The 26,190-nt window shown below is 46.6% G+C and overlaps 2 protein-coding genes across 2 annotated transcripts; both read right to left on the bottom strand.

Moving 5' to 3' along the window:
* Positions 1-8,056: 8,056 nt before the first annotated feature.
* Positions 8,057-9,531, bottom strand: LOC148594657 (kyphoscoliosis peptidase-like). The gene is made up of 2 exons (XM_088524992.1): positions 9,465-9,531; positions 8,057-9,375 (listed from the first exon to the last, which is right to left on the bottom strand). The coding sequence occupies exons 1-2, from the start codon at positions 9,529-9,531 to the stop codon at positions 8,057-8,059; spliced, it is 1,386 nt and encodes a 461-aa protein (XP_088381118.1).
* A 2,709-nt stretch (positions 9,532-12,240) lies between these two features.
* Positions 12,241-19,412, bottom strand: LOC104580287 (kyphoscoliosis peptidase-like). The gene is made up of 6 exons (XM_088524991.1): positions 18,930-19,412; positions 16,427-16,544; positions 15,527-15,644; positions 14,874-15,065; positions 13,357-13,547; positions 12,241-12,263 (listed from the first exon to the last, which is right to left on the bottom strand). Exons 1-6 carry the CDS (start codon positions 19,410-19,412, stop codon positions 12,241-12,243), a joined length of 1,125 nt encoding a protein of 374 aa, XP_088381117.1.
* Between the last annotated feature and the right edge of the window lie 6,778 nt (positions 19,413-26,190).

The raw sequence follows: 26,190 nt of genomic DNA, 5'->3' as shown, positions 1-26,190 counted from the left end.
GATCCCTGAGGGTAGACACGGCTCAGCAGCTCCTTTCCCTCTGCAGAAATTGTTCATCTACATGAGACTTGACCCCTTCTTTCAGCTCTTGATAAGGTTGGCCAAGAGCTCAAAAGATGTCCATGGAAAGCCACGAAAATGCAGGTCACCCACTGCTCTCATCGTAGCCTTGTTCCTTCAGGAGACAGGGTTAAAAAGCTGCTTCTGCTCTTCATTTTCTCTAAAATAGGCAAAGGAAGCAGGGGAGCAACTAAAGGAAATAATAATCAGAACTGAGAGGGAACGAGCGCAGAAATGCAATGATACACGAGGGCAAGCCCGGATCAGTACAGGCTGGCTGGGGTGGAAGATGAGGATATTTGGCACCTTAATTTCTTTCTGGGCTCTTTCTCTTGCAGAAAACGACCCTGTTTGTTTTGCTGGGCCCTCCTTTGCTGGGTCTGAGGAGGATACGTGCAGCACGTGATAAGGGGCTGGTGGGAGCATCCCTCAGTGGTGCTTTGCTGGGGTGGATGTGATGTCCCAGAGCAGCACTGTAGGGCAGAGCTCATCTCTAAAATGTCTCCCAACAGGAGGAAGAAATACCAGAGGCCTTGCAAGGCAGGGAGGGTTGATGTCTAGCAAAAACTTAAGAAGAGAAGAGAAGCCAGAGGCATTGCAAGCCAGGGGGTGTTGATACCTAGGGAGGACATATGAGAGTGGGACATTTATTTTCATATAGCTACCACTATGGATTTTCTTTCTCCCCTCTTCCGAGGAACTCAAGCTGCAAGTTTCCTTCCTCACGCGGCAGCACGCTAGCCAACACCGTGGGGCTGCAAACGGAGGAGGGAGACACCAGCAGCATCCAGGAGACGGTAAACTCTGCCCTCAACTCCCCGCTCCCTCTGGGACGGATGGAGGAGGTCGCATCTCAGAGAGCTGCTGCTTCAGCTGGCGCGCGAGCCGCAGCGCTGAGCTCACCCATCTGCTGCTTTTTTGGCAGGGAAATAACAATCATTTTTCAGTCAAAGTTTAATGCTTGCAAAGAGCAGCCCGGAGGATTCCTTTGACAAGGCGCGCGGAGGGGGAAGGCAGCCGCTGGAAAACTACATTTCCCCCACGCTGGGTTGCAGCTTCCAAAACCTGCCCTGATCCCGAGCTATCCACGTGGAGCTCATGGTCTCTGCACAGGCTGTCCCAGTAGGTTCCCAGTTGCTGTTTGGACTGGCAACCAACAATGGTAGCCTCCTTACAAGGCGAGAAGGAGAAAATATTTTCTTTGCGATTCGAAGATTTGAGGGTATCTTTAATTAGATAATTCCTTGATTTTTTTCTGCTTGAGAGACAAAGTTTTCCATGCCATCCCTGTCTGCTTTGTTCCTCTTGAGAGCACTTTTTTTTTTTTTTAAATCTGCATTTCATCTACATTTTTAATTGCAGATTTTTAAAAATCAAGGGCAGGTTCAGGATCCAGATGTTGGTGCAACTTCTTCAGTTCCCCTTCTTAGTCCTCTCCTCCAACTGCCCTGCCTTGGAGCACACAGGTTGCTAGAAGTTGCAGCTTTTAAAGGCAGAAGGAAAGCTCAACAAATGGTTGGGATGCTCCAAACTCTGCTTTTCTCAGAATCATTCGGGGCGCAAGAAGGTATCTGAGGAATTCGCTCTTTAGTGCTTTGCAGCAAACCTGGAGGTTGAAGAGTTAACTAATACCTGTGAAGGATTTTAGCTTGCAAAAAGCTGCTCTCAGATATATACCCAAAGTCATAGCATTTTTTTTTAACTTAATTGATTTTTTTTTTCTTTATTGCTTTTGTTCCTGTCAGACAGAGTCTTTTAATTACTTACATATCATACGCAGCCAGATTCTCCCTCTCATTTCTAACGGAAGGAAAGGGAGATAATAGGCCTTGTTGGAAAGTAAAGTGGCAGGGAAGTGCTGGTCATGGCTGCTGGGCGCAACCTTGGTGCTCTGCTGCTGGTACTTCCCTTCAGCCCTGGTGCTCCCCTGGCTCAGTGAGTGCCTAGTTTGCAGGGCACGTTAAAAGGAAGAACGTTTGCACGTTTCATCACTGGGGTTGCTGTGATGTTGCTCAGCTGGCATGGAGACTCTCGCTGCTTCTGCTCAGCGCGGTGCTTCCCTGAAGGCATCTGAGGGCTGAACTTTCTAGCCAGTTGCATTAGAAAACTGCATCTGCATTTCTAAGCGGAGATCCAAATTGGGAGCAGGAAGGGAGCAGAAAGCCACTTGCTTTTGGCAGTTCCATGTCACCTTCCAGAAGAACTGCAGGAGAAAGCTTATGGTGAGGTTGCTCAGGATGGATCTGCAGCAGAAAGTGGATGAAATCTCCAAGGTTTTGCTTTCAGCAGCTCCACCTCGTATGGGGTTCATGTCAAGACTCATCTTTCTCTGCACAGATGTGTTTGGACAGCTGTGCAATGCAAAGACATGGCCTTGACCCCTTGTTTTCTGCTAGAAATACAACCTAAGCCCTAATACTGTTGTAAAGTTGCCTCTTTTAGGAGGAAGGTAGGAAAGAGCAAGCAAAACTGTGGAGAAAGATGTTGAGCAAATACTGTCTCAGCCTCAGAAGGGAAGTTGTGCTGACATAGACCCCAGTTTTGCTGTATGTGTGGTGCAGGACAAAGCGCTGGAAAGACACAACATCTGCCTGAAGTCTCCCTGCATGGAGCCCTTCCCCCAGAACTAGCAGAGTTTTGGAAAGATGGGAACGAAAGTGACTCTCCGTTCTCCTCCCCAGGGAAGATAAAACACGGTAGGAGAACAAAAGCAATGTGCACAAGGACAGCTGTTTACTGGCTTCTGTGTTACTGCTTTGGCAGCAGCTGTTTTGGGGATCTACGCTGTGTTTATTCTCCTTTTGAGATACCTGAGGAATTCAATTCAAGCTGTCTTCAGGGAGGCTCAGGGAAAAAAATGAACTGATCAAGCATGTTTCTAGCCCAGAGACAAAACAAAACAAAAAAAGCCTGAACTCATCCTTTACTTAGGAATTTTGAGTGTGACATTAACTTGATCTGAAAATGGACCATAAGCCGCCATGTCCCAACTTGAGATGGGACCTGCATCACCAGGATCACAGGGGACTGAGTACCCCTGAAAAAGAAGCATCACTGAACAAAAAAAACCTGACAAGACCAATGCAAAAAGATCCTTTCTGTTCCCTTTATCAAGTGTTGATGCGTGTGTAGAAGTCACATTCCCTTACGTTCTGTCTTAACCCTTGGGAAGAGGGAAATAGAGACACTTCTGTTCACTGAACTTTAAGGTTAGGAAGGGTCTGTAAGGGTCTGTCAGCCTAATGAGATAGTCCCTACCAGCTCCCTTGTTGCTTGAGGTCTGGCAGCCTTTCTCCATAGAATAATGGGAAGACAAACTCAAGCTTTGGCAGGTCCTAGGCTGCCAATTTGCTGGAAACTAGAAGGCTAAGACAAGGTCACCATCATGGTAGTTCTCATCCTTTTCCTAGCACGAGTTCTGGTTGCCACCTGGCCTAGGTGAAGGCTGCCAACCCTCAGAGCAGGTCTACCCAAGGAACCTGCTGTACTTTTTTTTAATAGCTTCTCACAGAGCTTTATGTAGATGCTGCAAGGCCTGTTGAGTGGGAATCAACCTTCTGCACTTAGGGGTTAGTACCATGGAGCCCTGTTTTCTCTGAGGAGTTGTTGTCTCCACACCACCAAAAAGGAGATGGGAAATACTGTTTTATCTGGAACCAGAAATCACAGGAGCAACACCTGAGTAGCCTTGGTTACCAGGCTTTTTATTCGTGCTAAACAGAATTGCTGATAGCCGAAGTCCCTTTCTTATGTGTGTACTGAGTACACAATGTACCCAAGGATGGAAAAGAGCAGCCCCAAGGCAATGAAGACTTTGGTACAGCAAGCAAATGTGCTGCTGCAAATGTGATGTCATGGTTTTGTCACTCCGGTGCTCTTGGCTGAGTCTCTCCTAAGGAGTTCAACTGTTACTTTGGCACAATGGCAGGTTGTTCCCTCTCCCTTTTGTTCTCAAACTTATGTCCCATGGTGACTTCTTTTTTGCAGCCGCAGACATGAAGCTTCTTTGACTGCAGACATGAAAATGTTAACGAGGTGTCCATGCTTGGATAGCTTTGTAAAATGGGTTTGTAGCTCAAATCCTTAATAATGCGGGATTTGGGAGATTTGTTTGCCTGGCGCTTAGCCTGCCCAGGAGCTAATCTCTCCATTCTGTTGTTATAGAAATGCCCTTTGCGGCCTTTCCGTTAGCGCTCAGCTTTGGAAGTTCTCTCCTGCTCTGTGCAAAAATGCCTGCTCATCATTTCCCTCCCTTTCCAGTGGAGAGGAGTTGGGGGAGGGACAGGGACTTCCACAACAGGAGTCTCTGATGCTTTAGGCAAGTGCCCCTCTTCAGAGATTTTCCCGATTCATCTTTTCCACTTAGTTTTGCATGGTTGAGAGGTAAACGGTACCTTTGGCAGGGGTCTAGTTATCTCCAACTCCTCCTATACACCTGCCTGCAGAGACACAGCTGCAGCCGAGGCTCCTCGGAGGAATATTTTTAAACCTTGTTCCTTCCCACTCTTCTTCCCAGCCAGGTCTCTGGGGATGTGTTGAACAAGATCATTCTCACTGAAATGTCTCTTGTGACAATGTGAGAGAGCTTAGCTCTGCTTTGAGACATACCTTTCTTCAAGTATTCCTCTTTCTATTCCCACCTTTTTCTTATGTCTTTGCTATGAGATCCCAGTTTTCAGACCAAAGAAGAAAAGCTTGAGAAAACCCTTGAAGTAGACGATGTATCATCTTTCTGTACCTTAAAGATGCTTTGACAATGCAAGGTCTGTTTCTCCACGGATGTTCTCTGACCCAACAGACCAAAACCCAGAAGTTTTAGTGATGATGGCACTAGTTGTGGGACTCAGTTAATTGTATATAGACATATCACCTGGTCTGGTCACCCTTTGGTCTTTCATAATCAGCAAATCCTATCCCAGTGCCGGCGTCTACACTGATGGATCCTACCTTAGGTACCTAAACTGTAAGATCTCTATGGGCACAGGGTGCAGGTGCATCATCGACAGGTCCATGGACATGCAGTGCACATGTAGGGATGCACATGGAGCCATGACCTTCTCCAAGGGTGGAAGAACCACCAGCAGAGCGATTTGTTGTATCATCACACCAACTCGCTGTACCGCAGTCTCAGTGTGACCTCCTAGCATGGAAAACCCATAAAACAGGTAAAAACTCAAGAAAGTCCTAACTCAGGTGCAAAGGGATGATCGTCTCACATTTTAATAGCACTTAATGTGAAGAAGCACAGCAACCAGACAAAGAAAACACAGTTTCCATAGGTATCTCGATCATGCAGCCTCACTGGAAAAAATCGGCCTAAGCAAACATTAACATAATCCAACTTCATGGCAATATAGGCACAAGCATGGCACAGGGAAGTGTGTAAGACCAAGGAGTCTATGTTCAGTGAATATCACACACGGCTCCATGCAGGAAGATAAAAGCTAGCTCCGGGTGCAGACTGCCTTTCCTTTGCCTAGGCATGGCCCGCATTTTTGGAACGATGTGCAAGTTTCTGCTTCAGCCCTTCCAGGCCTTACGTGTTTTGACATTTGTTGTCAAAGAGCCTTTCAGTCAAGGTGGCACCTGTGGTGCAGCCTCCTATTCGTTTTTTGGCTGTCCACAGCTCTGCGCTTGCCTGGAGGCCTCCTAATGACTTTTTGAACTAAGCTTGGTCAGATCTAGGTGTGTATTATAGCTGCAGGTATGTGTTGTAATACATCCTTATCTAATTTAATCCTGCTGGGCAGAGGAGGTGAGAGAGGCAGAGACATAAGAGTTTGTTCTTTCTCTTATCATTGTTTCTTCATGAGTGACACTTGCTTCAGGGTTGTTATTTTTGGAGAGGCGGCATTTGTGTTTATTGCAAAGGCTCTCAGAGCTGGGGGCGCGTGCTTTGAGGTACCTAAATCTAAATAAGAATGACATTTAAAGTAGGTTGCGTGCTCTACTCAAGCCCGCTCAGAGAGGAAATACGTGCAGATTGATTTCAGATCCTTGAAGTAAAGAATCCCCTGTGGGAGTATCATTAAAGTCCTCAGTGCCTCCAGGTAATTATATTCTGACATAAAGTTGTTTGGACCCTCATTCCAGGTAACCCTAATCTGGACCTTGTTGCAATGCATAATGAGGATTTAATCACTGAGCTGAAACTGACTTTTCTCTGGAGACATGCGATCATGACTGGCCAGCCTAAAGTTGAGCAAAGATGGGGTAATTCCATCTAGCAACATGCATGAACACACAGCCACATATCATGGTTCAAAAGAGCATGAGCGGCACAGCTGAGAAAAACTAACAGTAAAACTCACTGAAAGAGAAAAACCCATGGACAGGAAGATGTGTATGGCAACTGGGAGTCGTTTCTTGCAGCAGTCATTTTCTCCCTTGGGGACTTTCACTTTTGGGGTTGGATTTTCTGGATTTTCTGCTTGCTTATCTAAGTGGATAGCCCAATATAGAATGGGTCATCAGAGCAGTTATTCAGGGGTCCACATTCCTTAAATTGTTATACAGCATCCTTATACAAATCCTCATGCGTTCTCTCCACTGACAGATTTCCAGAAAAGGTTCAAATCTATCGGAAATCCTAGAAATCAAATTTACATTGCCAAACTTGAAGAAAGCAGACCATGTACCCCACTGTCTCTTGTGCAGCATCTAAAATTCTTGTTTTTTTTTTTTTTTTTTTTTTTTTTTTTTTTTTTACTGCAGCGAGAATCTCCATTTCCAGCATTAGCCCAATGCAGGCATGGAGAATTATTTCCACTATATATCTTTTTAGCCCACATTCTTCCACCTCGCAATGAAAATCAAGGTTGTTTTCAGTAAGTCATTGTTCACTGTATGGAGGTCTTGAGCCAGTACTGTAAAGAATTCCGTAAAAACAAAGGCCTTGAATCAAAAGGGCCTGAAAACCTTGTGTATGAACACAACATCTCTTGGAAGAGAACTTCTAAGGAAGGTAGAGATGGATCTGTAAATGCTCTTCTGAGACAGCTGTCTCCCTGTTCTCGAGCATGGTCTAATGTCTGCTAAATTGTCTAAATCTGTGCTAACATTGGTCCTGTTCCTATGCATTAAATGATATAGCTACTTCTCTGGTCTTTTATTTTTTATTATCTTAGAGTACGCTTTTGTGAACAGCAAATATAATCTGTCCTCTTACATGCTGGGAGAGCCCTGCACAGCATTGGTCTCTCCTGCTTATGATGCCTTGCAGCATGTGCCAGAGTTTAAGAGCTTAGTTGCCTCTGATTTCTGATCTGTGATTAGATGTTTTGGCTGAAGAACTGCTTCCTTGCCCGTTGCCTCTCCTCATTTCAAACCCTCAATGCTCTTAAGTATTTATCTATGTGTCATCCTTGACGGTGAAGTCCTGGAAGATGTTTTAAAGACACAGTTAATAAAATATGGCATCTCTTTCCTTCCTTTCCCCTCTCCACTGCCCAAGCACAGACTTCCTCTGCAAGTAGGTCTCCCTTGCTTTACTACATATTTACATGTTTAAAGTCTTGCTACCCTCTGATATTGTTGGCTCCAGTTTGGCCTTTTTGTTTTGTTTTGGTTTTTGTTTTTCTCTCAAAAGAAAGAAACTATCTGGGTTTCCAAGTTCTTGAATAGATGTCAAATAAAACATTCCAAACAATTATTCAGACTGGTAATAAGCAGTGAGACATCCTTCCTGTAGAGAAGCTGAACAATGGTTTCCTCTGACAGAAGCAAAATATTAGGAGTCCTCCTTATGTTGGTACTGATTTAAAAGGCAGCATCTTCTCTGAGTGGGATAAGAGGCCCCAGCAATATCTGGATATCCTGCGGGAAGAAAAGCTCTGCATGCGACACCCAGACTCCTCCTGACACGCCATGAAGTTCTGGAAGTTTTGTCCATGTCTCCTCAACATCCTTCAGTTTTAGAGCATCCTTAGTTTAAGAGCTTTTGCTTCCTTCCCTGGTTCTTTCCATTCTTCCCCGAGCATCCACAATCCTCTGTGGTTTACCCTGAGCACCCTAGGGACACAGCTGAGACATTTCCAACCTCAAATGCCAGCATGACCTCCAGGGAAGGGCAACACTGGCTGAACCTGGCTGCCAGTTTGACCTGTGTCCCTGCAGACCTGGCCAACACCTCCCCCTCCCAGACCATGTTTGGGTTCAGCTGAAGCGCCACCTTCTCGTCGCTGATGACAACAACGCTACAGGCGTTGGGAACCTTCACCCTGAACCGGGCCCAGCTTTGCTCTTGAAGCACTCCTGTTCGTGGCTCTAGCAATACGCACCCTTTCCCCCATGGGCAGTAAACTTTGGGGAAAGGAGGCCAGCCGGGCTCGGAGAAGCAGCGTATGATGTAGTCACAAATATGGACAAAGTCCTTGCTGTCCTTGCTTCTCCCAAAAAGCCCCACCTTGTAGACACCTGACTCGGGGAGCGCAACGCACACGCTGACTTTGGTCTTCAGCTGGGTGACCAGAACGTATCTCTCCAGGGGGTACTTGGCACTGGTGACTTTGTCCTTACTCAAGCTGGCAGTCACATCGATGTTGGCACGTGTGTGGAAAGTGATGTTGCATTTCCCCAGCTTGGTGGTGATGATGGGGGCAGAGTGGCTAGGGTTGAAGAGGCCATTGCTCGTGGAGCTGATCCCAGCCCCACAGTGCATACTCAGACCCGAGGGGAAGAGCTGGTTCTGGTTGACAGGCCCCAAGCAGTGAAGGAGGAAGTTGGCCACGTTCCTGAAGGTGCTGGCTCCCAAGTCTTTGACGAACACAGAGAGTCGGTAGTAACCTTGGACAGGACAGAGCACGTGGCAGCTCAGCTTCCCCTCCTCGGCTTGGGAGGCCAGGCATTTCTTACTCAGAGCAGCATCTAAGTCATTACTAGCCAGCTCATATGTGGCAAGCAAGGGTCGGGACGTCTGGAGAGTCAACAGCAAAGTTCCTTGTGATGCAACCAGCAGTTCCCCTTTGTGGCTGCTCTCCACGATACCAAAATCTCTCACTTTTTGGTGAAGGCCCCAGAACCAAAAAGGGTTTTCAGGCAGTTCCCCTCGGTTGCGTGGCTCCAGACATTGAATCTGATAGGAACACACCCAGTTGTAGGGAGCCTGAGAATCAGCGTCACGTGCAAAGATCATGAGATTGAACAAGCCCTCAGTTGGAGGAGTCACCTTGATAGTCATGCTGTTCTCAGACACCGTCATCATCCCATGAACTGCACCTACATCCTCTCCAGTCGTCATGCCCTGGAGTTTGGAGAGCTGGTAGGTGAACTCTGTTGGATGAGCACTCTCCAGCATCACTGATGCTTCTCCACGGACTGTAGAAGGGTGAAAACACCTTTTATGACTCTTTCATCACTAGTGGTATTTACTTACTTCTCAAGCCCTTTTACAGTGTAGAACCTACAATGTCTGTGCAGGATATCCAATTCCATCTCTGCTTGCTGAAGCACCTTAGCAAGATTCTTCCTCATCTTTTACCATTTTTGCTCCTTGCTGAAAATGATGATATCACTACTTCTCTGCAGATGTCCTTAGATGATCTTTTAGAAGGGAATAGGTACATTTAGCTATCCTCTATCCACCAGGGCACCCAGGACAAAGCTAATCTCCCATACAGTGGCAGTATTTGCATTGCTTTGCGAGCTGGAGTAGTTCCTCCAAGCTGCAGATCTGCTGTTGTGGTATCAACGTAGCAGTGTGGCTGGGAGGATCAGGATGTTCCAGCCTGGCTGGAACAACACTGTCACATTTTAATAATTAGGGGTTTTTTTTCCATTATTAGTATTGTTATTGTTATTATCATTATTATTTTCCAGATTTTGGGCTTACTTGAAAAAAAGAGACATATTGTGGCTTAACAGGCTGCCCAGAGAAGTGGTGGAGCTACCATCCCTGGCAGTGCTCAAGAAACGTGTAGATGAGGTACTTAGGGACGTGGTTTAGTAGACATAGTGATGATGGGTTTATGGTTGGACTTGATGATCTTGAAAGTCTTTTCCAACCGTAATGATTCTACATTGCTTCTATTCTAACCAGGGAGGAGGGGAGAGCAGAGGAGGTGCGTTGTTCTCGATATCTGCTGGTCGTACCATGGCTCGTGGAGAAGGTTCAGCCTTCCTTCCCAATGACCCTTTTGGTCCTTGGCTTCAGGCATTGCACCACCCAGCAGCAAGCCTTGCTCCCCCAGCCTGGCTGCAGTGGGAGGCTTTAAAGCCAAGGAGGAGAACCCACCTTCACACCAAGAGAGGTGAGAAGAGACTCCAGAGAGGTCACCGTGGAGGGGAAGAGTCGGTGCTGCCGTGATTTCACCACCCCCCGTCATACCACATCCTGCTGTTTGCAAGCTCATCATGCAGCAAGATGGATCATTTCTCAGTGAAATGAAACCTCCCAAGGGATTTCAGTCTGCTCCTGGGCAGAAGAGGCTGTTGATTGACTATGTAATGGAGAAGTCTTCAAAAACTTCAAACCTTTTCTTCACAAACTTTCAAACTCTGGCGCTGATGAAGACAGGAAAGCCTAACAAGCAGATACTAGCCTTGATGAGTTACATCAGCTCAATGCAGAGCTGGAGATACTGGGGCAGCCTTGCTAAAAAGCCCTGATTCAGTGATATCTTATACCGTATTCTATACCCTTTTCCCCCAAAAGCATGGGGGAAAAGCATGGGGTTGCTCATCTCGTGCTCGGAGTGTGGATGCTCTGCAGTCTCCAACGCTGTTTTGGCTGCAGGGCACCAAATGCCAGCGCTGCGGGAGCCTGTTCTGGGTACCAGCACCCGCACCGCATGCAGCGTCAATTTGTTTTGGGTGCTAACACAAAGCGACAAAAGCCTCTGGATTCATGCTGAAAAAAGAATTGCCCCTCGCTAATTATTAGATTATGAAACATATTTCATAGTAATGGAGGTAAGGGGGTGGGTATTTTTTTTTTGGAATGTGGATTTTTTCATTGTTTGCCCCACAGTTCTCTTTTGGTAGGCCGAAACAGCGTTGCGAAAAGAATGGGAAGGCTGGGTCTTATTTGTGCGTTGCCTGTTAAAGCTGTGACTTGGCTCACACAGTAAGTGCAAACAATTCTCTGCTGGCAAGTGTTCAGTGGAGACATTGCTGATGACAGACTTTATTAACTGCAGGTTTGCTTGTTATTAAATTCGCTCTATGCTAGTTTCCGAAGCTGCTGGCCTGGCCGGCTGCATCGTATTAGGATCTTTAGGAAGAAAGAACAGAACATTGTATGCGGTGGAGCCAGCGATGGCGAGATAGGGAAGCCAGCAACGCATTTCGCCTTGGGAAGGAGACCCAGGAGATAATTAATGGCTACATTTAAAACAAACATTTGTTTGTTTTATTGAGTTACTTCAAGCCATGAGCTGAAGATTCCTGGGTTTGTTTTTTTTCTATTCTTGGGGGTTCCTTTGTTGCTTTGTTTTGTTTTGTTTTCGGGGAGACCAGGTAAAGCCGGGGATGTGTTCCCATGTCAGCACGCTGGATACTGCAGGAGGGCAGTGTGTGCCGCACTAATTGTGCAGCGGGGGAATGACAAAAACTCCATTAAAACACAGGCATGTTTCTAATTTCTCAAAGAGTTCTTTAAAAGTCTTCCCTCCCCTTCTCTCACCCTGGCTATTGTATCTACAGTGTTGCCCCAGTGCCTGGCTTTCTGTAGAAAAATAACTCCTACAAAGTCCTAATTCCACAGTGGGAAATGTGCTCGATCACTGTTCCTACCAAACCTAACGGTCCAGACAACACTACCAATTAAAAGGGCTCTTTATTTTTAAGAGGATGGGTGTCAGATATTTCCTGAAAATCAGGTCTTTTTGCAAGATGTCCCAAGTTCAGCTCCCATCAAAAGATAGTGATTTGTGGGAGAAATCTTGCCTGAAAGCTCTTAAGTGCTTCAAGCAAATGGGAGCTACTCAAATGTAATCGAGCAGAATTTGATCCGCGGTAGCTGAAGAGGGAAAATGGGCTTATTTTGTACCGAAGATCTCAAGCGCTTTTGCATTACCCCAGTTGCTTGAACACTCCCTGTTTATTGCTGGCTTCCTTCCATTGAGCTAGATCGAAATAACTAGAGTTTTGCAGCAACAAAAAAAGACATCTGTTTTAGTTCATAATCTGTGTTTGCAAATTGGTGTTTTGAGCACACTTCTGATACGGAGCTGACTGCTTATGCTAATTGCAGGAGTTAAACCATCCTGAAGATGAGAAAATCAGAGAGAGAGAGAGAGAGAAAACGGCATTTTTCTTTCTCTTCTAATGGGAAACTCTCCTTACATCTCAGTTTTTGGAGCCTGCAGTCCAGCTCATCCATCAAATTTTGCGGCTGGGGTACATGAGTTTCTCTGGCCAAACAGCTGTGGAAAGGAGATATGGCTGACCAGTGCTGAGCTGCTTTGCTTTCCCAGCACCATTCCCAAGGTCCTGCTGGCTCATGGCAGCCTCTGGATAGGGGCTAGGGACACCAAAGAGCCAAACCTACAGAGTGAGCTACTTCTGGGCACCATCCCTGCATCTTTTGGCTACCAACAGCTGGGAGGTGTTCGTGTAGGGAATAATGAAAACCTTATTTTTTCCTCGTTCTTCCCCTTAGGCCTTTGCACCACACTCATGTTATGTGGCAGGAGTTCATATTTTGCAATTTAGCACTTGGGCATGTGTTTAAAAGTTCAGCTGTAGATCTCCTGTTTTCCTTGGAGTCTGCAAACTCCAAGTTTTAACAGTGTTTCTTGTCTGTTGTCCATTCATATGCAATAATCCTGAACATCTCCCTCAACTTCTATCTCTTACCTTGCCCTTTTGATAAATTGAAAAAAAAAATCCTTATGTTCTTGGGACTATTCATGGGGATGGATGTACAACAGGTATCCAGGTAAGTAAAGATCTCAGCGTATCCAAACGGAACAAAGAAGAACAACTCCATCCTCACTTCCCTTTCTTCCTCTACAAATGGGACCAAGTTTATGTCTGAAGTACCTTGACATTATTTTGTTACTGTTGGTGAATTAAGATGGGAAAACTAAGGCACAGAAGGACTTAAGTGATTTGACTCAATTAACTACAGCTCATGAATCCTAATTCCCAGTTTATTAATCACAGTATCACACAAAGGCCGTGATTGCAGACATTGCTTAAATATGTGCCTCTGCTCTCCTGGAAGTTAAACTTGTGCTTAAAAATAGACAGATGGGTCATTTTCGAAGGAGAACCTCAACCCCAGGATCCTTTCTTTAAAGTAAGCAAACAATCAAGAAGAATATTATTAAGATTTAGTCCTCACTTTGCATTTACCTGTTTTGAGGAGGGAGGTGTTTGGAGAAAGGAGGGAGAGTTGCAGTCTGAAAAACTCTGAAGTTTTAAAAACTCTCTGTTCGAAGTCTTCCCATGAAACAGAAGGCTGCAGGAGCTGCCATGAGGGGTCATCGGGCCAGTGGGTCTCAATGAAGTGCTCAGGGTCAGTAAGGAAGAAGAAGTCGTCGTACCTGCATGACGAGAGGGGTGAGGGCGATGGGAAACCCTTAGCACACCAAGCAGAAACGCTTCCCTGATCCCATCAGAGCTGCACTGACTTCAGGACGGGAGGAAGGGGCTCTCCTTTGGCCTTAGGAAGAATTCTCCGGTGTTTCTGTCCAGCCCAGATGCATTTGCAAGCACTTTTTTTCCCTGTGTTAAAGTCAGCTCTCCTTATTCCCAGTCCCGCAACTTGCCTAAAACTAGTTCCTCATCTGCTTGGGATGGGGGACAAGCTCTTCCTTCATATTTCATCTTTCCCTTGCAAATGAGTACACCTGGTTGCTCAGTTTTCCATGTTCATGCCTTTTCAGCTGCCTCTTACTTTCTAATTTTCTCCAGTATAGAGATGCCCAGGACTGAAACTGCTATTCACAGCCATTAACAGACCTCTTATGAATAGTTAAGTTGGCCCTGTATACTGCACTGCAGATAATTTTACTGAATGATTCCTCTATCTAAAGCCCGTTACATATTTTAGTATGATGTCTGGTCTTAGTTTACTGTTCTTTGGAGAATTTACTTATGATTTAGAAAAAAAAAAAATCTCGATTCTAGTTGGAGTGTATCTAACCTGACTTTCCAAACCTTGACCCTGCTGTTGACTTTTTGGGGCTGCCCAACAAGGATTAAGTATCCAGTGGGCACCAGCTTGGACCCAAAAGCAGCTGTTCTGTCTGCTTTTTGCTTTCGGTGATCTTTCAGTCTGCTTCTATTCTTTTCCCCTGCACAACTAAAAAAAATGCAGACTCGATGATGTTTTAAACTGTTTTCAGTAAAATAATTACTCACGAGAAATTCCATTACTATTTCATTATGCATTATTAGAAAGAAAAAAATGCAAAAAGACAATCCCATAATGCAGCCAATGGTAATTATTAAATTGCACAAATAACTTCCATGAGAGTCATTATTAGCATGGGCTGAGGAATCTCAAGTAATTACATATAGAGCCACATTAGAGCAAAGTTGCTGTGGAAATTAGGATTCCTTACTTAAAAAGTGATCCTCATTGCAAATTAAAGCAAGCTGGGGAGAGAGAGAGTTGTCACCTGGAAAGTGACAGCTCATGGATTAAGGCACTGAATGTAGGTCTGCGTTTGGATGTTGGTGAGTGCCTGCTCTAGCTGAAGGTGGGAAAGGACAATCTAGACCACTGGTAAATGGCCCCTGAAGGGATATCTAAAATGAGGGTCCAAAGCCAGGTGACCCCACGGGTCACCACGAAGAGGCTGAGTCTTGCTTCATGTTGAGGACCACCCACATCTCCTCAGGATCCTGGGAGCAGGATGTCTCACCTGGGCATGAACAAGCGCCTTTCTGCATCCACGGTCCCTGCGCCCCAGCAAGCGTCCAGGAGGCACCACTGCCCTTCCAGCTCCACTGCGTTCCACATGTGGCTGGACTTCTGCTGCTGGCACTGCTGCCCTCCGCGAGAGCCGGGGCTCCGGCCGTATCCTGGGACCTCCACGCAGCTCAGACCTGCCTCCCTGCCCAGGGACAGCCAGCAGGAAGGGTGACCACGGGATGAACATTGCCAGCACCTGCTTCTTGGCTGACCAACCCAACCGGTATGATTAGTTCAACCTCCTTCTTGTTAAAGCCAGGACCCCTCCACTAGCATTGCTCACTCCTTATGGTCCTTTGCGCCTTCAGCTTGTGCCAGCCATTGGCCAAAATCCATCTTTTGTCCAGCTTTTTTTCCAGCGGAGCAAGCAGAGCTGTTGCCAAGTCTTAGCCCTTATATCTCTAACACAAAACCAGGGAATGCCAGTGGGGCAGTCAGTTGAGCCCAGATCTCCTATCCAAACAGGAAAGGAGGGAAGGGCAGTTGCTGTGGGATCACCCAGGGATGATGCCAGATGTCTGGCAACACATATGCCAGCTACATATCTCTCCATCCCCCATTCTCCCCCCAAATCTTCAAGTGGGGAGGCAAGGTGAGGTTTACCTGCACATCTCCTGGCATAAATGGGCATAACCAGAGCACACAGCTCGTCCAGTTTGCAGAACCTGCTCTGGCATGTGAATCTTCTGAGAGAGCCCTAGGAAGCCATCCACGTCATATTCTAGGAAAAGGAGAAAATCACGCAACTCCAGGCCAGTGGAAGGCCTTGTTATTTCCAAAACAATCTCATGCCTTCTCCTGCCCATCCCTGTTTCTCTGCTCACCCACCCTGGAAGCCATGACAGCATTTGTACCCGCTTGTTTTATTCAAGAGCTTGACAATTCCCCATATGAGCAAAGAATTACGAAAGCCTTGGGGGAATCGGGTTCTCGGAGCATGTAAACAGCCGTTGCGCTCTTCAGGGAGGTATGGGGGCATTCGTATTGTGTTGCACACATGGACGTAGTGGGGTAAAGTGGCACGGAGCAGCTGCATTGTGCTCCGAGTCCTGTGTCCCCGTGTGACTCCTGCCAGCCATAGCCCAGCTTGGCCAAGCTTGCACCGTTTGTCAGGGGAATAGTCCTTTATGCCTTAAAACAGAGCACAGTGGAGGCATGTGGCCTTCACGGGGGTCCCTGGGCAGGGTCTGGCTCCCAAATGCTTTAGTAGATTTGGCCTGAAGCAGGTGTGTTGTCCAGGATGGAGGGTCTCACCTTGGAGACTGCTTCCTACCCTAGGCTCTTTCGCGATGGGTTGACGTTTTTCTGCACTGATGGCAGAAAAGGAGGAATATGGGGCTTACCAGAGGTTGCTTGTGTGGGGTGTCCCTGCACTGTCGGAAGAGAAACCAGAGCTAAAGCAAAGCTGCAGAGAAGCTAAACCCAGGAGATGGCATAGGCAAGGCTGGAGGAAAGGAGCCTCCACTCTGCCCCAGCTCCGCGGCACCACGGGTTTGGACTTACCGATGTTGTGGCAGAGCCAGAACCATATTGCTCGCATGGTCTCCAGCTTGCTCTGGGATCTGGCAGTGATCAGGCGCACGACGGTGGGGATGGACAGCCCGTCCTGCCCGGGTTTTATCTGGATCGGAGGGGATGGTTAAATGCACTGTGGGTTGCTCAGTGCGATGCCACCGGAATGTTTTATTCTGTGACACTTCAGCTGGGGATGCAGGATGTCCAGCCATGCACTGATTAATGTCTCAGTGTATTTACAAAGGAGAAAACTAGCAGCTGGGTGCCTCAGATGCTCTTCTTGAGGCTACTAAACCTCAGTCCAACCCACCCCCAAGAAGGATGGAAAAAAGATTCTTTTCTTTTTACCCCTGCCTGTAACTCTAACTTTTCTCTGTGTCTAATGTCTCTAACTTTCTAGTCCATCCTTGACCCCAAAAAAGCCTTCCTGCCCCTTTCCTCCAATTCAATGATGTCCATTTCTGGGCTTTTCCCTCTTTTGTGCTAACACAGGCAGTTTTGGCAGCGGGCTTTTCTTTCATTGGGTTAAATTTAGTCCAGTTCATTTCTCCAGCCTCCTGTCCCTGCTATTGCATTCCCTAATGATTTTCCTGCCCAAAACAACCTGTCAGATAGTTTCATATAGATGGAAAATTCTTTCTTTTTGCTCATGGGAACTGTTGCATTTGTTATGGCCAAAGATTTTTCTTGTGATGCTGCATTTAAAAATACAGAGCCGCCAGGAGAGCACTTATGCCAAGATTATGGTATTCCTGCTGGTCCCTTGCATTTCTGTCATGAGATCATTATGAGTGTGCAGCTGCTACGCAAGCAAATAATGTCAATTTTTCCCATGGAAATAATAATAATAAAAAAAGTAAGAAAATAGTCATTAAATATCTAGCTCCCTGCTTCCCTGTTGGCGCATCTTGGTGAAAGAGGATTCTGCTAGTGGTGAAAAGTGGTCAGGCTTCTGCCAGCTCTTTTCCAGCTGATCTGCAGCCCAATTCTTCTCTATTCCCCATCTCAGAGATGATAGCAAGAGCGTTAGGGAGCCGTGACAACCCCTCCTCATCCATGTCCTGACTATATCTGTGGAGCCTGAAGAAGTAGGCTGGAGCATCTTGGGTTTCAAGTAGCTGCTTTCTCCTCTTTCGAGCTGGCAGATGGGGCTGTTCTCTCCAAAAGACCCAAGCAATGGTCCTACCAAGTCTATCTCACGTGCTCAAGCCAGGTGCATGTGTGCATGCCCCAGACTACTCCTTAAAAGCTGGAAAACACGTTCAGTGTTGAGTCTACCCTCTCTGACGCTGCCCCTTGGAGACTGACGACAGCACTTGGTACCTGGGAGAGGGGAAAATCGCATGTCCTCATGGATCCAACAGCCACCAGAAAAGCCGTACCCCACTGTAGGCAATCAGTAGACTGCTCTGCTGCTGCTCTTGGCTCTAAAAATTCATAGCTAAGAGGAAGAAACTAAGTGCACTAGATTTTAGTACAGCTAAGCACTCTGAATAAACAGAGAAACAAGTTGTTCCCATGGCTCCCCATTGCTGGACTTTTTTTTTTAGTTGTTTATTGCCCTCTTACATTTTCAACCCCCCTTCCCTTCTCTTCCCTTTTTAATGGCCTAGGCAGATCCTAAAATTTTGGAGCATCCTCACTCCCAAGGGAGATTAGCCTCAGGCTAGGTACAAATCAGTGGTTTCAACATAACGGAGAGCTCAGTTTTTTCTGTGCCTCTTCACTCCCTTGAACGAGTTGATGTGCAAGCAGTGAAGGATGCTGCACTGGTTCAGCACTGGGAGCTTAAATATGTTGCACTGGCCTTGGGGAGAAATTATGCAGGCTGTGTGTGCTTCAGGAAGCAGGAAGGAATTCTGAAGTTTGGTGCTCACCTCCTGGTCTCCTGAGTAGCCTGAAAGCTGGAGCGATGCTCGATGGCAGACAGACTTCCCGCTCGACACAGCCTTGCTTGCCAGGTCCCTGATGCAAAAGCATCAAGGGGCTGGTGTGTGCCTGAACCCAGCTGACCCTAGTTATTGCTGGTTCTGCATGCTTTCCTGGGCTGGCTCTCCATCTCCTTGGCTAAGTAAACACATGCTGTGGTACCTCAGGGCATCCTGCGGTCTGATTCTTTTCCTGTCTCCAGTTACCTTGTGCAGAAGCATCTCTAGGATCCTCCTGCCCCCTGCAATCCTGTTTGGGACTCTGGAAAAGCCTGTCCCATGATGAGCCCTGGAAACCAGCCCTTCTGGCTTGTCTCACCTGGTGAGTCCTCGGCCATGCCACCCAACACCATGTGCTGCAGGAGTGCTGAGGCTGTGCAGTGCAAGCATCTTTGGCCATGGTGAGGGCAAATTCACATCCCATGGCCTTGAGGTCCCTTGGTTTTGCTCCAAGACACCACATTGCCGCTGTTGTCACCAGAGCAAAAGGTGGACGCTAAATGTTGGGTGTGGATCTGCCAGTGGCATCACCTTTGCACATGGTGAAGTACACCAGTACTTACCTGTTGGCTCACACACAGGACGTGGGCATCTACATGTCCGAAAACCTCTGAGCCAGGGAAGAGATCTCTTCTGTTTTTCCTCTGGGAATTTTTGGCCTGTTTGCTTTCTTTCAAGCTGCTAAGCCCTTCTTTGGAAGAAAGGCCTGGGGAACAGCTTTCCATGGTCACAGATGACTTCTGCAGTAGCTTTTGGATAGCAGCCTTTTTGCTGCTGCTGTTAAATTTGTTTGCGCTAAACAGGAAGACATCCTTGGAGGGTGAGTCCTTGGGCTCGTCCCTTACTCTTTGCATGACCAATACTTTTTTCGGCATGCCTTGCTTCTGCTTCCCATTTGCGTTGGTGGCTCGTTGAAGTTGTTCCTCCCAGGACTTGCGGATGATCTTTCCAGAAGCGCATCCCAAGGAAAAGTTGCCATTGCAGACGTCCGAGGGCTGAGCTCCCCTCTGGCCAGACAAGATGCTGTCTACATGAGTTGGCATCATGTTTTCTCTGTGGTTCTTGTGATGGGCCTGTCTCGATGTGCTTTGGGTGGGTTGTTTTTCTGTGGTGCTTGGCATTCCTTGAGTAACAGGAGAAAACTGATTCGCTTGCTTTAATAGTCTGGGTTTTGGATGACTTGTCATAGCTGGTCTTAATATGTGCACTAAGGAGGCAAAGAAACCATGGTGGTCTGTGGATGGAAAGATAGATGTTTTTATTAAAAAAAAGAAAGAACATATTCTGCACAGATTCCTTTGGAGCTTGCCTGTCTTCCTGCCTGTTTGATTAATTACAGCAAATCAGGTCTTAGTCAACTGAGTTTGACCAAAAACACTGCTTTTCTCCCAACTCCTGAAGAAAGGTGGATGACAATGTCACAGGGAAGGCCTCAGCTGTACTGTTTCCAAGTACATACGTATTTTTGAACAGTTGCAGACCTACTGGCGGATTATCAGCAATTACATCTCAGCACTGGAAGGGAATGGAAGAAATCTGAGCAAAAAGAGATGTTTTTGTGTATTGGAAAGGTCTGCAAGTGGGTGTAGAGAATGTCTGAGTACCTCTGCTTCCCTACATATGTCTAGGACTAATGGCACAGTATTTCTCTTCACCTTCAGGACCAGGAATCAGGGAGCACAGAGAGCACTGTAACTCGTGTTTTCTTGCTCCAGAGAAATATTTTTGTAGGCAAATGCTTTCTTTAGGTGGACCTCCAGGACCTCACACTCAAGCTCTACTTTCTTTTGTGCTCAGATTCACTCTGCTGTCCAAGTTACCTTGAAAGAAAAAAGTTATTCTTTCTTTTGTATCTTTACACTTGAAATGTGTCAGTTGGGTTGACTGAAAAGGTTGCAAGAGGAAAGGGGTGGAAAGGGGGAATGAAAGGCACCATCCAGGACTGATGAAGCTGTTGGGTTAAAACTGTGGGAAGAGGCAACTCCTGAGCGCCCTGAACATCTGCAGAGCGCCTGCTAGTTTTATCTCAGTTTAGTGTCTATTTGCTGTTGTTGTTTTTAATTATAAAATGACTATTTGTGCAATGCAAATAGCAGAGCCTGCTGTGAGCCACTTAGCATAGCCCAGAAATGTCACTCCCGCATTCATCCAGCCTCTCCCAGGCAGAAGCAGCCTGGGATTTCTTCCTGGAAAGCGGGACATCGCTCCTCTCCCTCTGAGCTTCTCTGCATTCCTGCTTCCTTGCTGGGAAGGGGACAACCTTGTACAGGAGAGGACAAGACCACCCCAAGCTCCCCAGAATGCTCACCCATGAGCACATACGTGCATGCACAAGTGCTGAGCACTTGCAACCAACTCAGCCTTTGGCCACAGTGTGAGAGATACTGGAGCTGCTCAGAACTCATCATCCTCACTTGCCTGGTCGTATTTTTGATCTAAACACTTCCGCTTTGGTTCAAACCAAATGTTTTGCTTCAATTCTTGTCACTTTCATATTTGCATCTTTTAAAAGAAAATATCTCCTTTTTAAGCAGAACCTCTGCTGTGACCTAATCTTCAACAATTTGGAGTCCTTTAACAAAACTTTCACATGAAGCATTTTGTCGCTTTTTAAAAAAATACTCCCTTTTTCTTTTCCTGTGGCAGCAGTGAGGATGGTGGAATTAATCTCAGAATTCATCCCAGATTTGGAAATACTTTCTGCCACCTTGTAACAGCAGGTCCTCCCCTTGCCTTAAACAGGAGGCTGCAGACCGTTAGCTTTGCCCAGCCCCACGCTGCTTCCAAGTAGCCCAGGCATTGCTATCAGGGCTGCGATGGGCTGTTGTGGTGCCAGCAGAGCAAAAAGTGGCTCCCCTTTGCATGTCTGCAGTCGGAAACACCGAGGGTCGAATGTAAAAGCTTGGCTACATGAGCACAGAGACCACCTGGCACCTCGGTGGCGTCTTCTCCTGGATACCTGGCAGAGGGAGGGAAAAGGGATGCACTGAGAAGCCCAAGGTTAGCAAAACAGCTGCTGTTGTGCAGGGGGGTTGCGTTTGACCCCCTCTCTGTTGGGGCAGGATGACAAAGAAGCCACCAGAGGAGAGGAGAGCCACGGTGGACACAAGTCACCCCAGCATGTGGATTTAGCATTCTGGCATCATTCCGGCAAGGAGTAGGCAAAACCAATGGGATATGGATAGGGAAACCCTGGGAATGCTCTCAGGAAGGTCCATGTAGCTTTCCCTAGGGAAGCACCACGCATGCAAGCTGATGTCAGAGCAAGCAAAACATTTGCAAAAGAGGGTTTTTGTATTGCTGCTACTCACCCTGCTCCCTGTCCCGCTGCGGCTCCCCGCCGTTTGCACAGGGCAGGCAAATTCCAGAACAGTACGTGCCAAATCAGTACCGGCTTTTATTTTTGCACCTTGCTAATGTCAGGAGGGCTAAAAATACTGTAAAGCACCACCGAGCACGGTAACGTCGCCAGCGGGACCCGCGGCGGGCCTGGCACGTCTGCAGAGCATGCGAGTGTATTTACTAGGGGGAGAGGGGCAGATAAGGGAGTTTCTGTTATCAGCGGCCAGCTCTGCCCGCCTGGCTCATGTCACCTCCTGCCACGCGCGCTGCACTCTGCCCGTCGTAGAGACGACCAAGAACACGAAATGTGGAGGGTGGAATATTGTGCTTTATTATTATTATTATCTGACTATGTTCCACTAAGTGGCATCATATCCCTTGTTTCTGTTCACTCGCTGTCCAAATATTGAGAATTTTTCCTGACCAAACAGAAAGGGAAGAATAAGGGAGCGAAATAGTTGCCAATGGAATGGAGAAATGTTTCTGAGAGAAAATTTCCTTGTTTTTGGCTGAAAGTGGAGAAAGAAATTAAAAAAAAAAAAGAGAGAGAGAGAGAGAGAAAGAGATTTCTTTGGAAAAGAGGAGTGAAACATGTTGCATAAAAAAATATATTTCTTTTCCCCAGGCAGGGCCATCACAGCCTACTGATTATGCAGGCTCATCCTGGTGCAGGGCGGGCTCTTGCCTTGTCTATGGTGGATCCCCGACCCGGGCTCCTGAAGAGGCCAGCGTGCCGTTTGGGTCAGACCAACAGGTACTTTCTAGCTTGTGGAAAACAGTTTCAAAAATGAAACCTCTGAGCAGCCAGGTTTTGGCACTAGGAGGTTGGCAAAGGAAGGTTGTGGGTCTTTGGGAGAGAGCACCAAATGCTGCAGTCTAAAGATGTTTCTAGTTGTCTGTGGCCGTTACTGGCTCTGTTTTGCAGCTAGTGATCCTACCCCATCCAGAGACCTCCAGAAATGCTGCAAGAAGGCTCCCTAAGGTGAGCCTGCCCAGCATCACCCCTCTGGCAGTACCTGGTTAATCCCATGCTGTGCTCTCCTCCTTTCATCCTGCTGGTTTATTATTCATCCATTAGCAGACACTTACATCCCTTTGGCTAATGCAGTTCTCTTTCTGGAGCCAAGGAACAAGTTCAAGCCTCCCTGCAACCCCATGGACAGCAAACGGCCATAGTTGAGGGACCACTGCAAATGGGTCCCTGCTTCTTCAGGCTGGGAAGTCAATGACACCTCACCTGGGTCCCTTCCAGGAGTGATATTTGCTACAGAAACAGGTTCAGCTCAGCCATGCCCTCTCCAAGTGAGGGAACTATGATCAGCTGCTAACTTTGGTCTCTGATGCATGGTAAGATGTCACAGTGTTCTGACTTTGAGACTCTTGCTAAGTTAGTGCTATGAAGGTAGAACAAAAGTGCTTGCGATTGAAACAACAGAAAACACCAACCAAGACTTGTTGCAGGAAGCAATAAGCAAATATGAGGCACTGTGGCCAGGCAGGCATCTTGACCATCCAGTAGAGGCAAAGATTTTCTTTTTGCAGGTGTCACAGGGAAAGGCAAGCTTGCAGAGAAGGTGTAAAGCAGAAGGATGAGTTTGTGCTGTGGTTGCATTTGAGCTCCTCTAAGCATGAAGGAAATAGCACAAGAATTCCTTGCTTGGAAATTTAGCAGCAAGTAGAGGATGAGTCAGGTAAGTCCAGAAATGAGAGATGAGAGGCAAGCCTTGGATAGGAATGGCAGATCACTTATCCCTTCCCTTCATAGGGAGAAGCAGTGCAAAGAAAAATCGGTATGCGGAGTGAGTTGACCAGACCCATGCAAGGAGCTAAAAATGCTCCTTCAGAGAGGTATTCTGCTTGCGCAATAAAGGCAAATTTGCATCAGTGAAGCCATGAAGAGAGGCTGTGGCAATAACCCCGTATGGAAACAACAAGGGTTTTGATGTGCCCGTGGGCTGTGTGGGTGGACAGGGGAGGGCATTGCTTTGAAATGCCATGTGGGAAGAGTGCAGGCTCCCAGCTATTTAAGAACTGCCCACACCAACTAAAGCTGCTACGAATTTGGTCTTAATTTCCCATGTATGGCAGAAAAGGCCAAATTCTATATTAAGTTACAGTTGCTGGCAAATATTTGTAGATTGGGCCAAGACGGACGCATTTGTGCTACTACATGGCTGAGACTGCACCTTCCCTCCAACTTTATGCTCACTTGCTTGGGCAGATAAAACTGCCTCTTGGGTTGGGTGCAGCCCCCAGGCTACCCTAATACCCATCCCTGGACCACAGAATTACCAATATTGCAGAGTGAAGAGAAAAAACAGGCTGGCTTACAAATAACTATGCCTCAAGGAGGTCTGATTTCATGCTCTGCACCTCTGCAGAGCCATGAGGAATGTGGGATTTGCAGCTGCCTCCAAAAGGGACCAGCTGCAGGGTCCTGACCAAGGCATAAGGATCGTGGCAGCAGTCCTGGTTGCAGAGACTGGTTGAGAAAGCAATTTTCATAGTAATCTTTTATTTTACTTGTGAAGCCTTCCAGACTCAGGGAGTCTCTTGGCTCAAAAGCTGGGAGCTGGTTTGGGGATTTTTTTTGTATTTTTTTTTTATAAAGCACTCATCAGGAAACCAGAATTTAAGAGACGAGAGAGAATTGCTCACTCGCCAGATATTGGCTGTGAGCCGTTTTTCCAGATTATTTCCCTGGAAAGAGGGGATGAATACATGGAAATAGAGCTAAGGCAGTATTTTAAAATCATCCAGAGAAGCATCTTTACCTAGCCTAGGTTTGGGCTGGCTTTTCAAGCTAGCAGCTTTCATAGCCTAGCAGATCTTAAGCGTAGAGTAAGCAGGGAAATTCACATCCATTTCTGCAACCAGCAAAAATTCTGTGTTCAAACAGCAGCATGTCTTTCAGGAGAGCACTGCATCCCATATCAGTGCTTTTAGGTGGAGCTGAATTCACCCCAGCCACCCCCAAACTACCATTGAGTTGTTCTTGATGCTAAAATTCTGTGTTTTACTTGGAGCTTGCAGATTTCCAGTCTACAATGTACCACCACTGGACACTGGTTATTTATCTAGCTGCTTGCTTTAAATGCTGTTGACCTAAATGGTCCCTCTTCAGGGACCAGGGCTATCTTTTTGTCTTACATTTGTACAACACTTAATATTGGGGTTAGTGTCCAAGAGTGAGGCTGCTGAGATCCAAGTAGTTTGCGGCAATCCCAGTTGGGAAAGCTTTGTGCTCTGAAACTGCCTTTAAGATCGTGAGATTCAAACAGATAAACAAGCTTGATGATATTTCAGTAAGTTTTCTGATTGAGATGTCTTTCTAATGCTGTATTTTAAAGCTTTTTTTTTTTTTCTTTTTTTAGCAGCCATGATAGTATGATATATGGAGAAAAAAGAAACCCTGTGATTTCTGCCTTTATGACTGGAGTTATGAGATAAGCTCTGAAGACCTGGTGTTTCCCAATCAAATTGTCAGGACAGGTGATAAAACCCCTCGTCTCTCGGCTGCTCTTGCGGCAAGCTTGGTGGCTTGCAAGCTCCATCTCTGCTATTGCATCTGACCACTTGGTACATGGCAGCCCACATCTTGGGAGGGACCTTTACGTGCTACTAGAGCCCCAAGACGTATCTGCAATGGCGTGGAAAGGCTTGTTGACAAATATATGCTTCTCTTGAGCAGACTGCATCCATGTGCAACACAGAGCTGGGGTTGCTGTGCTGCAAAGGTGCATTTTAAGGAACCATAAAGGAAATAATACATCAGACACGTCTGTCACTAAGTCACCTCATGCATCACTGTCTTTGATGACCTTTTTCAAGTGCTTTCTTTTAATAAATAGTTCTTTCTTGCAGACTGAGGAAGAACACACAGCTTTTGACAGTTCCTTTCTGTCATTTTTTTCTTTTTTTTTCCATTTCTTTTCTTTCAGGTGAATACTTGAACCAGAAATGAGTCAACTTTTTTTTTGTCTTGATCAAAAAGACAAAAAATCCTACAGAGACTGGGCACATTTTCTTTTATGAACTCACAGTGCTGGCATCTTACAACAGTGACAATGTGTTTGATGAGCTCTTAATAACACTGAAAAGAGCCATCCCCTCTTGCATCCCGCCTCCTGGCACCAATCTGACACCAAAATCTTTGAAGCTTGGACAAGTATTTAATTGGCATCTTTGAGCTGGGCCTGGTATCATCGTGCTGAAGCTGTCACGCTGCTGCAGACAAAGTGAGGGAACAATGTATGTGACCTTTTTGTTTAGAGAAGGCTGGAGCAGCAGAAAAAACACAGCCAAGGATTATAGCATACACAGTCCTTGGTGCATTTCCATGAAATACTACTCTCTGGTGTGTCTTACCAACGAGAACTCACCATGGCCTGAGAGTTTTCCTGAAGGTCTGGTAAAACACACAGCAATTCGGTTGTTTTTGACTGTGATCATTTGGCTGGTGACAGAAATACTTACTGTTGT

Source organism: Tinamus guttatus, unplaced genomic scaffold, assembly GCF_059628265.1.
Source record: "Tinamus guttatus ecotype Peru unplaced genomic scaffold, ASM5962826v1 Tinamus_guttatus_pri_ptg000218l, whole genome shotgun sequence".
NCBI lineage: Eukaryota > Metazoa > Chordata > Aves > Tinamiformes > Tinamidae > Tinamus > Tinamus guttatus.
The sequence above is the reverse complement of the archived record's forward strand: the minus strand, read 5'-3'. Positions and strand labels throughout refer to the sequence as shown.

What these genes read in the sequence shown, in the direction of transcription:
- LOC148594657 (XM_088524992.1), bottom strand. Translation starts at nt 9,531, where the DNA reads ATGAGGAAGAATCTTGCTAAGGTGCTTCAGCAAGCAGAGATGGAATTG. An exon ending in GGATATCCTGCACAGACATT is followed by an intron (nt 9,376 to 9,464) that starts GTAGGTTCTACA and finishes ACCCTTCTACAG; the next exon opens with TCCGTGGAGAAGCATCAGTG.
- LOC104580287 (XM_088524991.1), bottom strand. Translation starts at nt 19,412, where the DNA reads ATGATGCCAACTCATGTAGACAGCATCTTGTCTGGCCAGAGGGGAGCT. An exon ending in CTGGCTCTGCCACAACATCG is followed by an intron (nt 15,645 to 16,426) that starts GTAAGTCCAAAC and finishes TCCTTTTCCTAG; the next exon opens with AATATGACGTGGATGGCTTC. An exon ending in TTATGCCAGGAGATGTGCAG is followed by an intron (nt 15,066 to 15,526) that starts GTAAACCTCACC and finishes GTCCCTGGGCAG; the next exon opens with GGAGGCAGGTCTGAGCTGCG.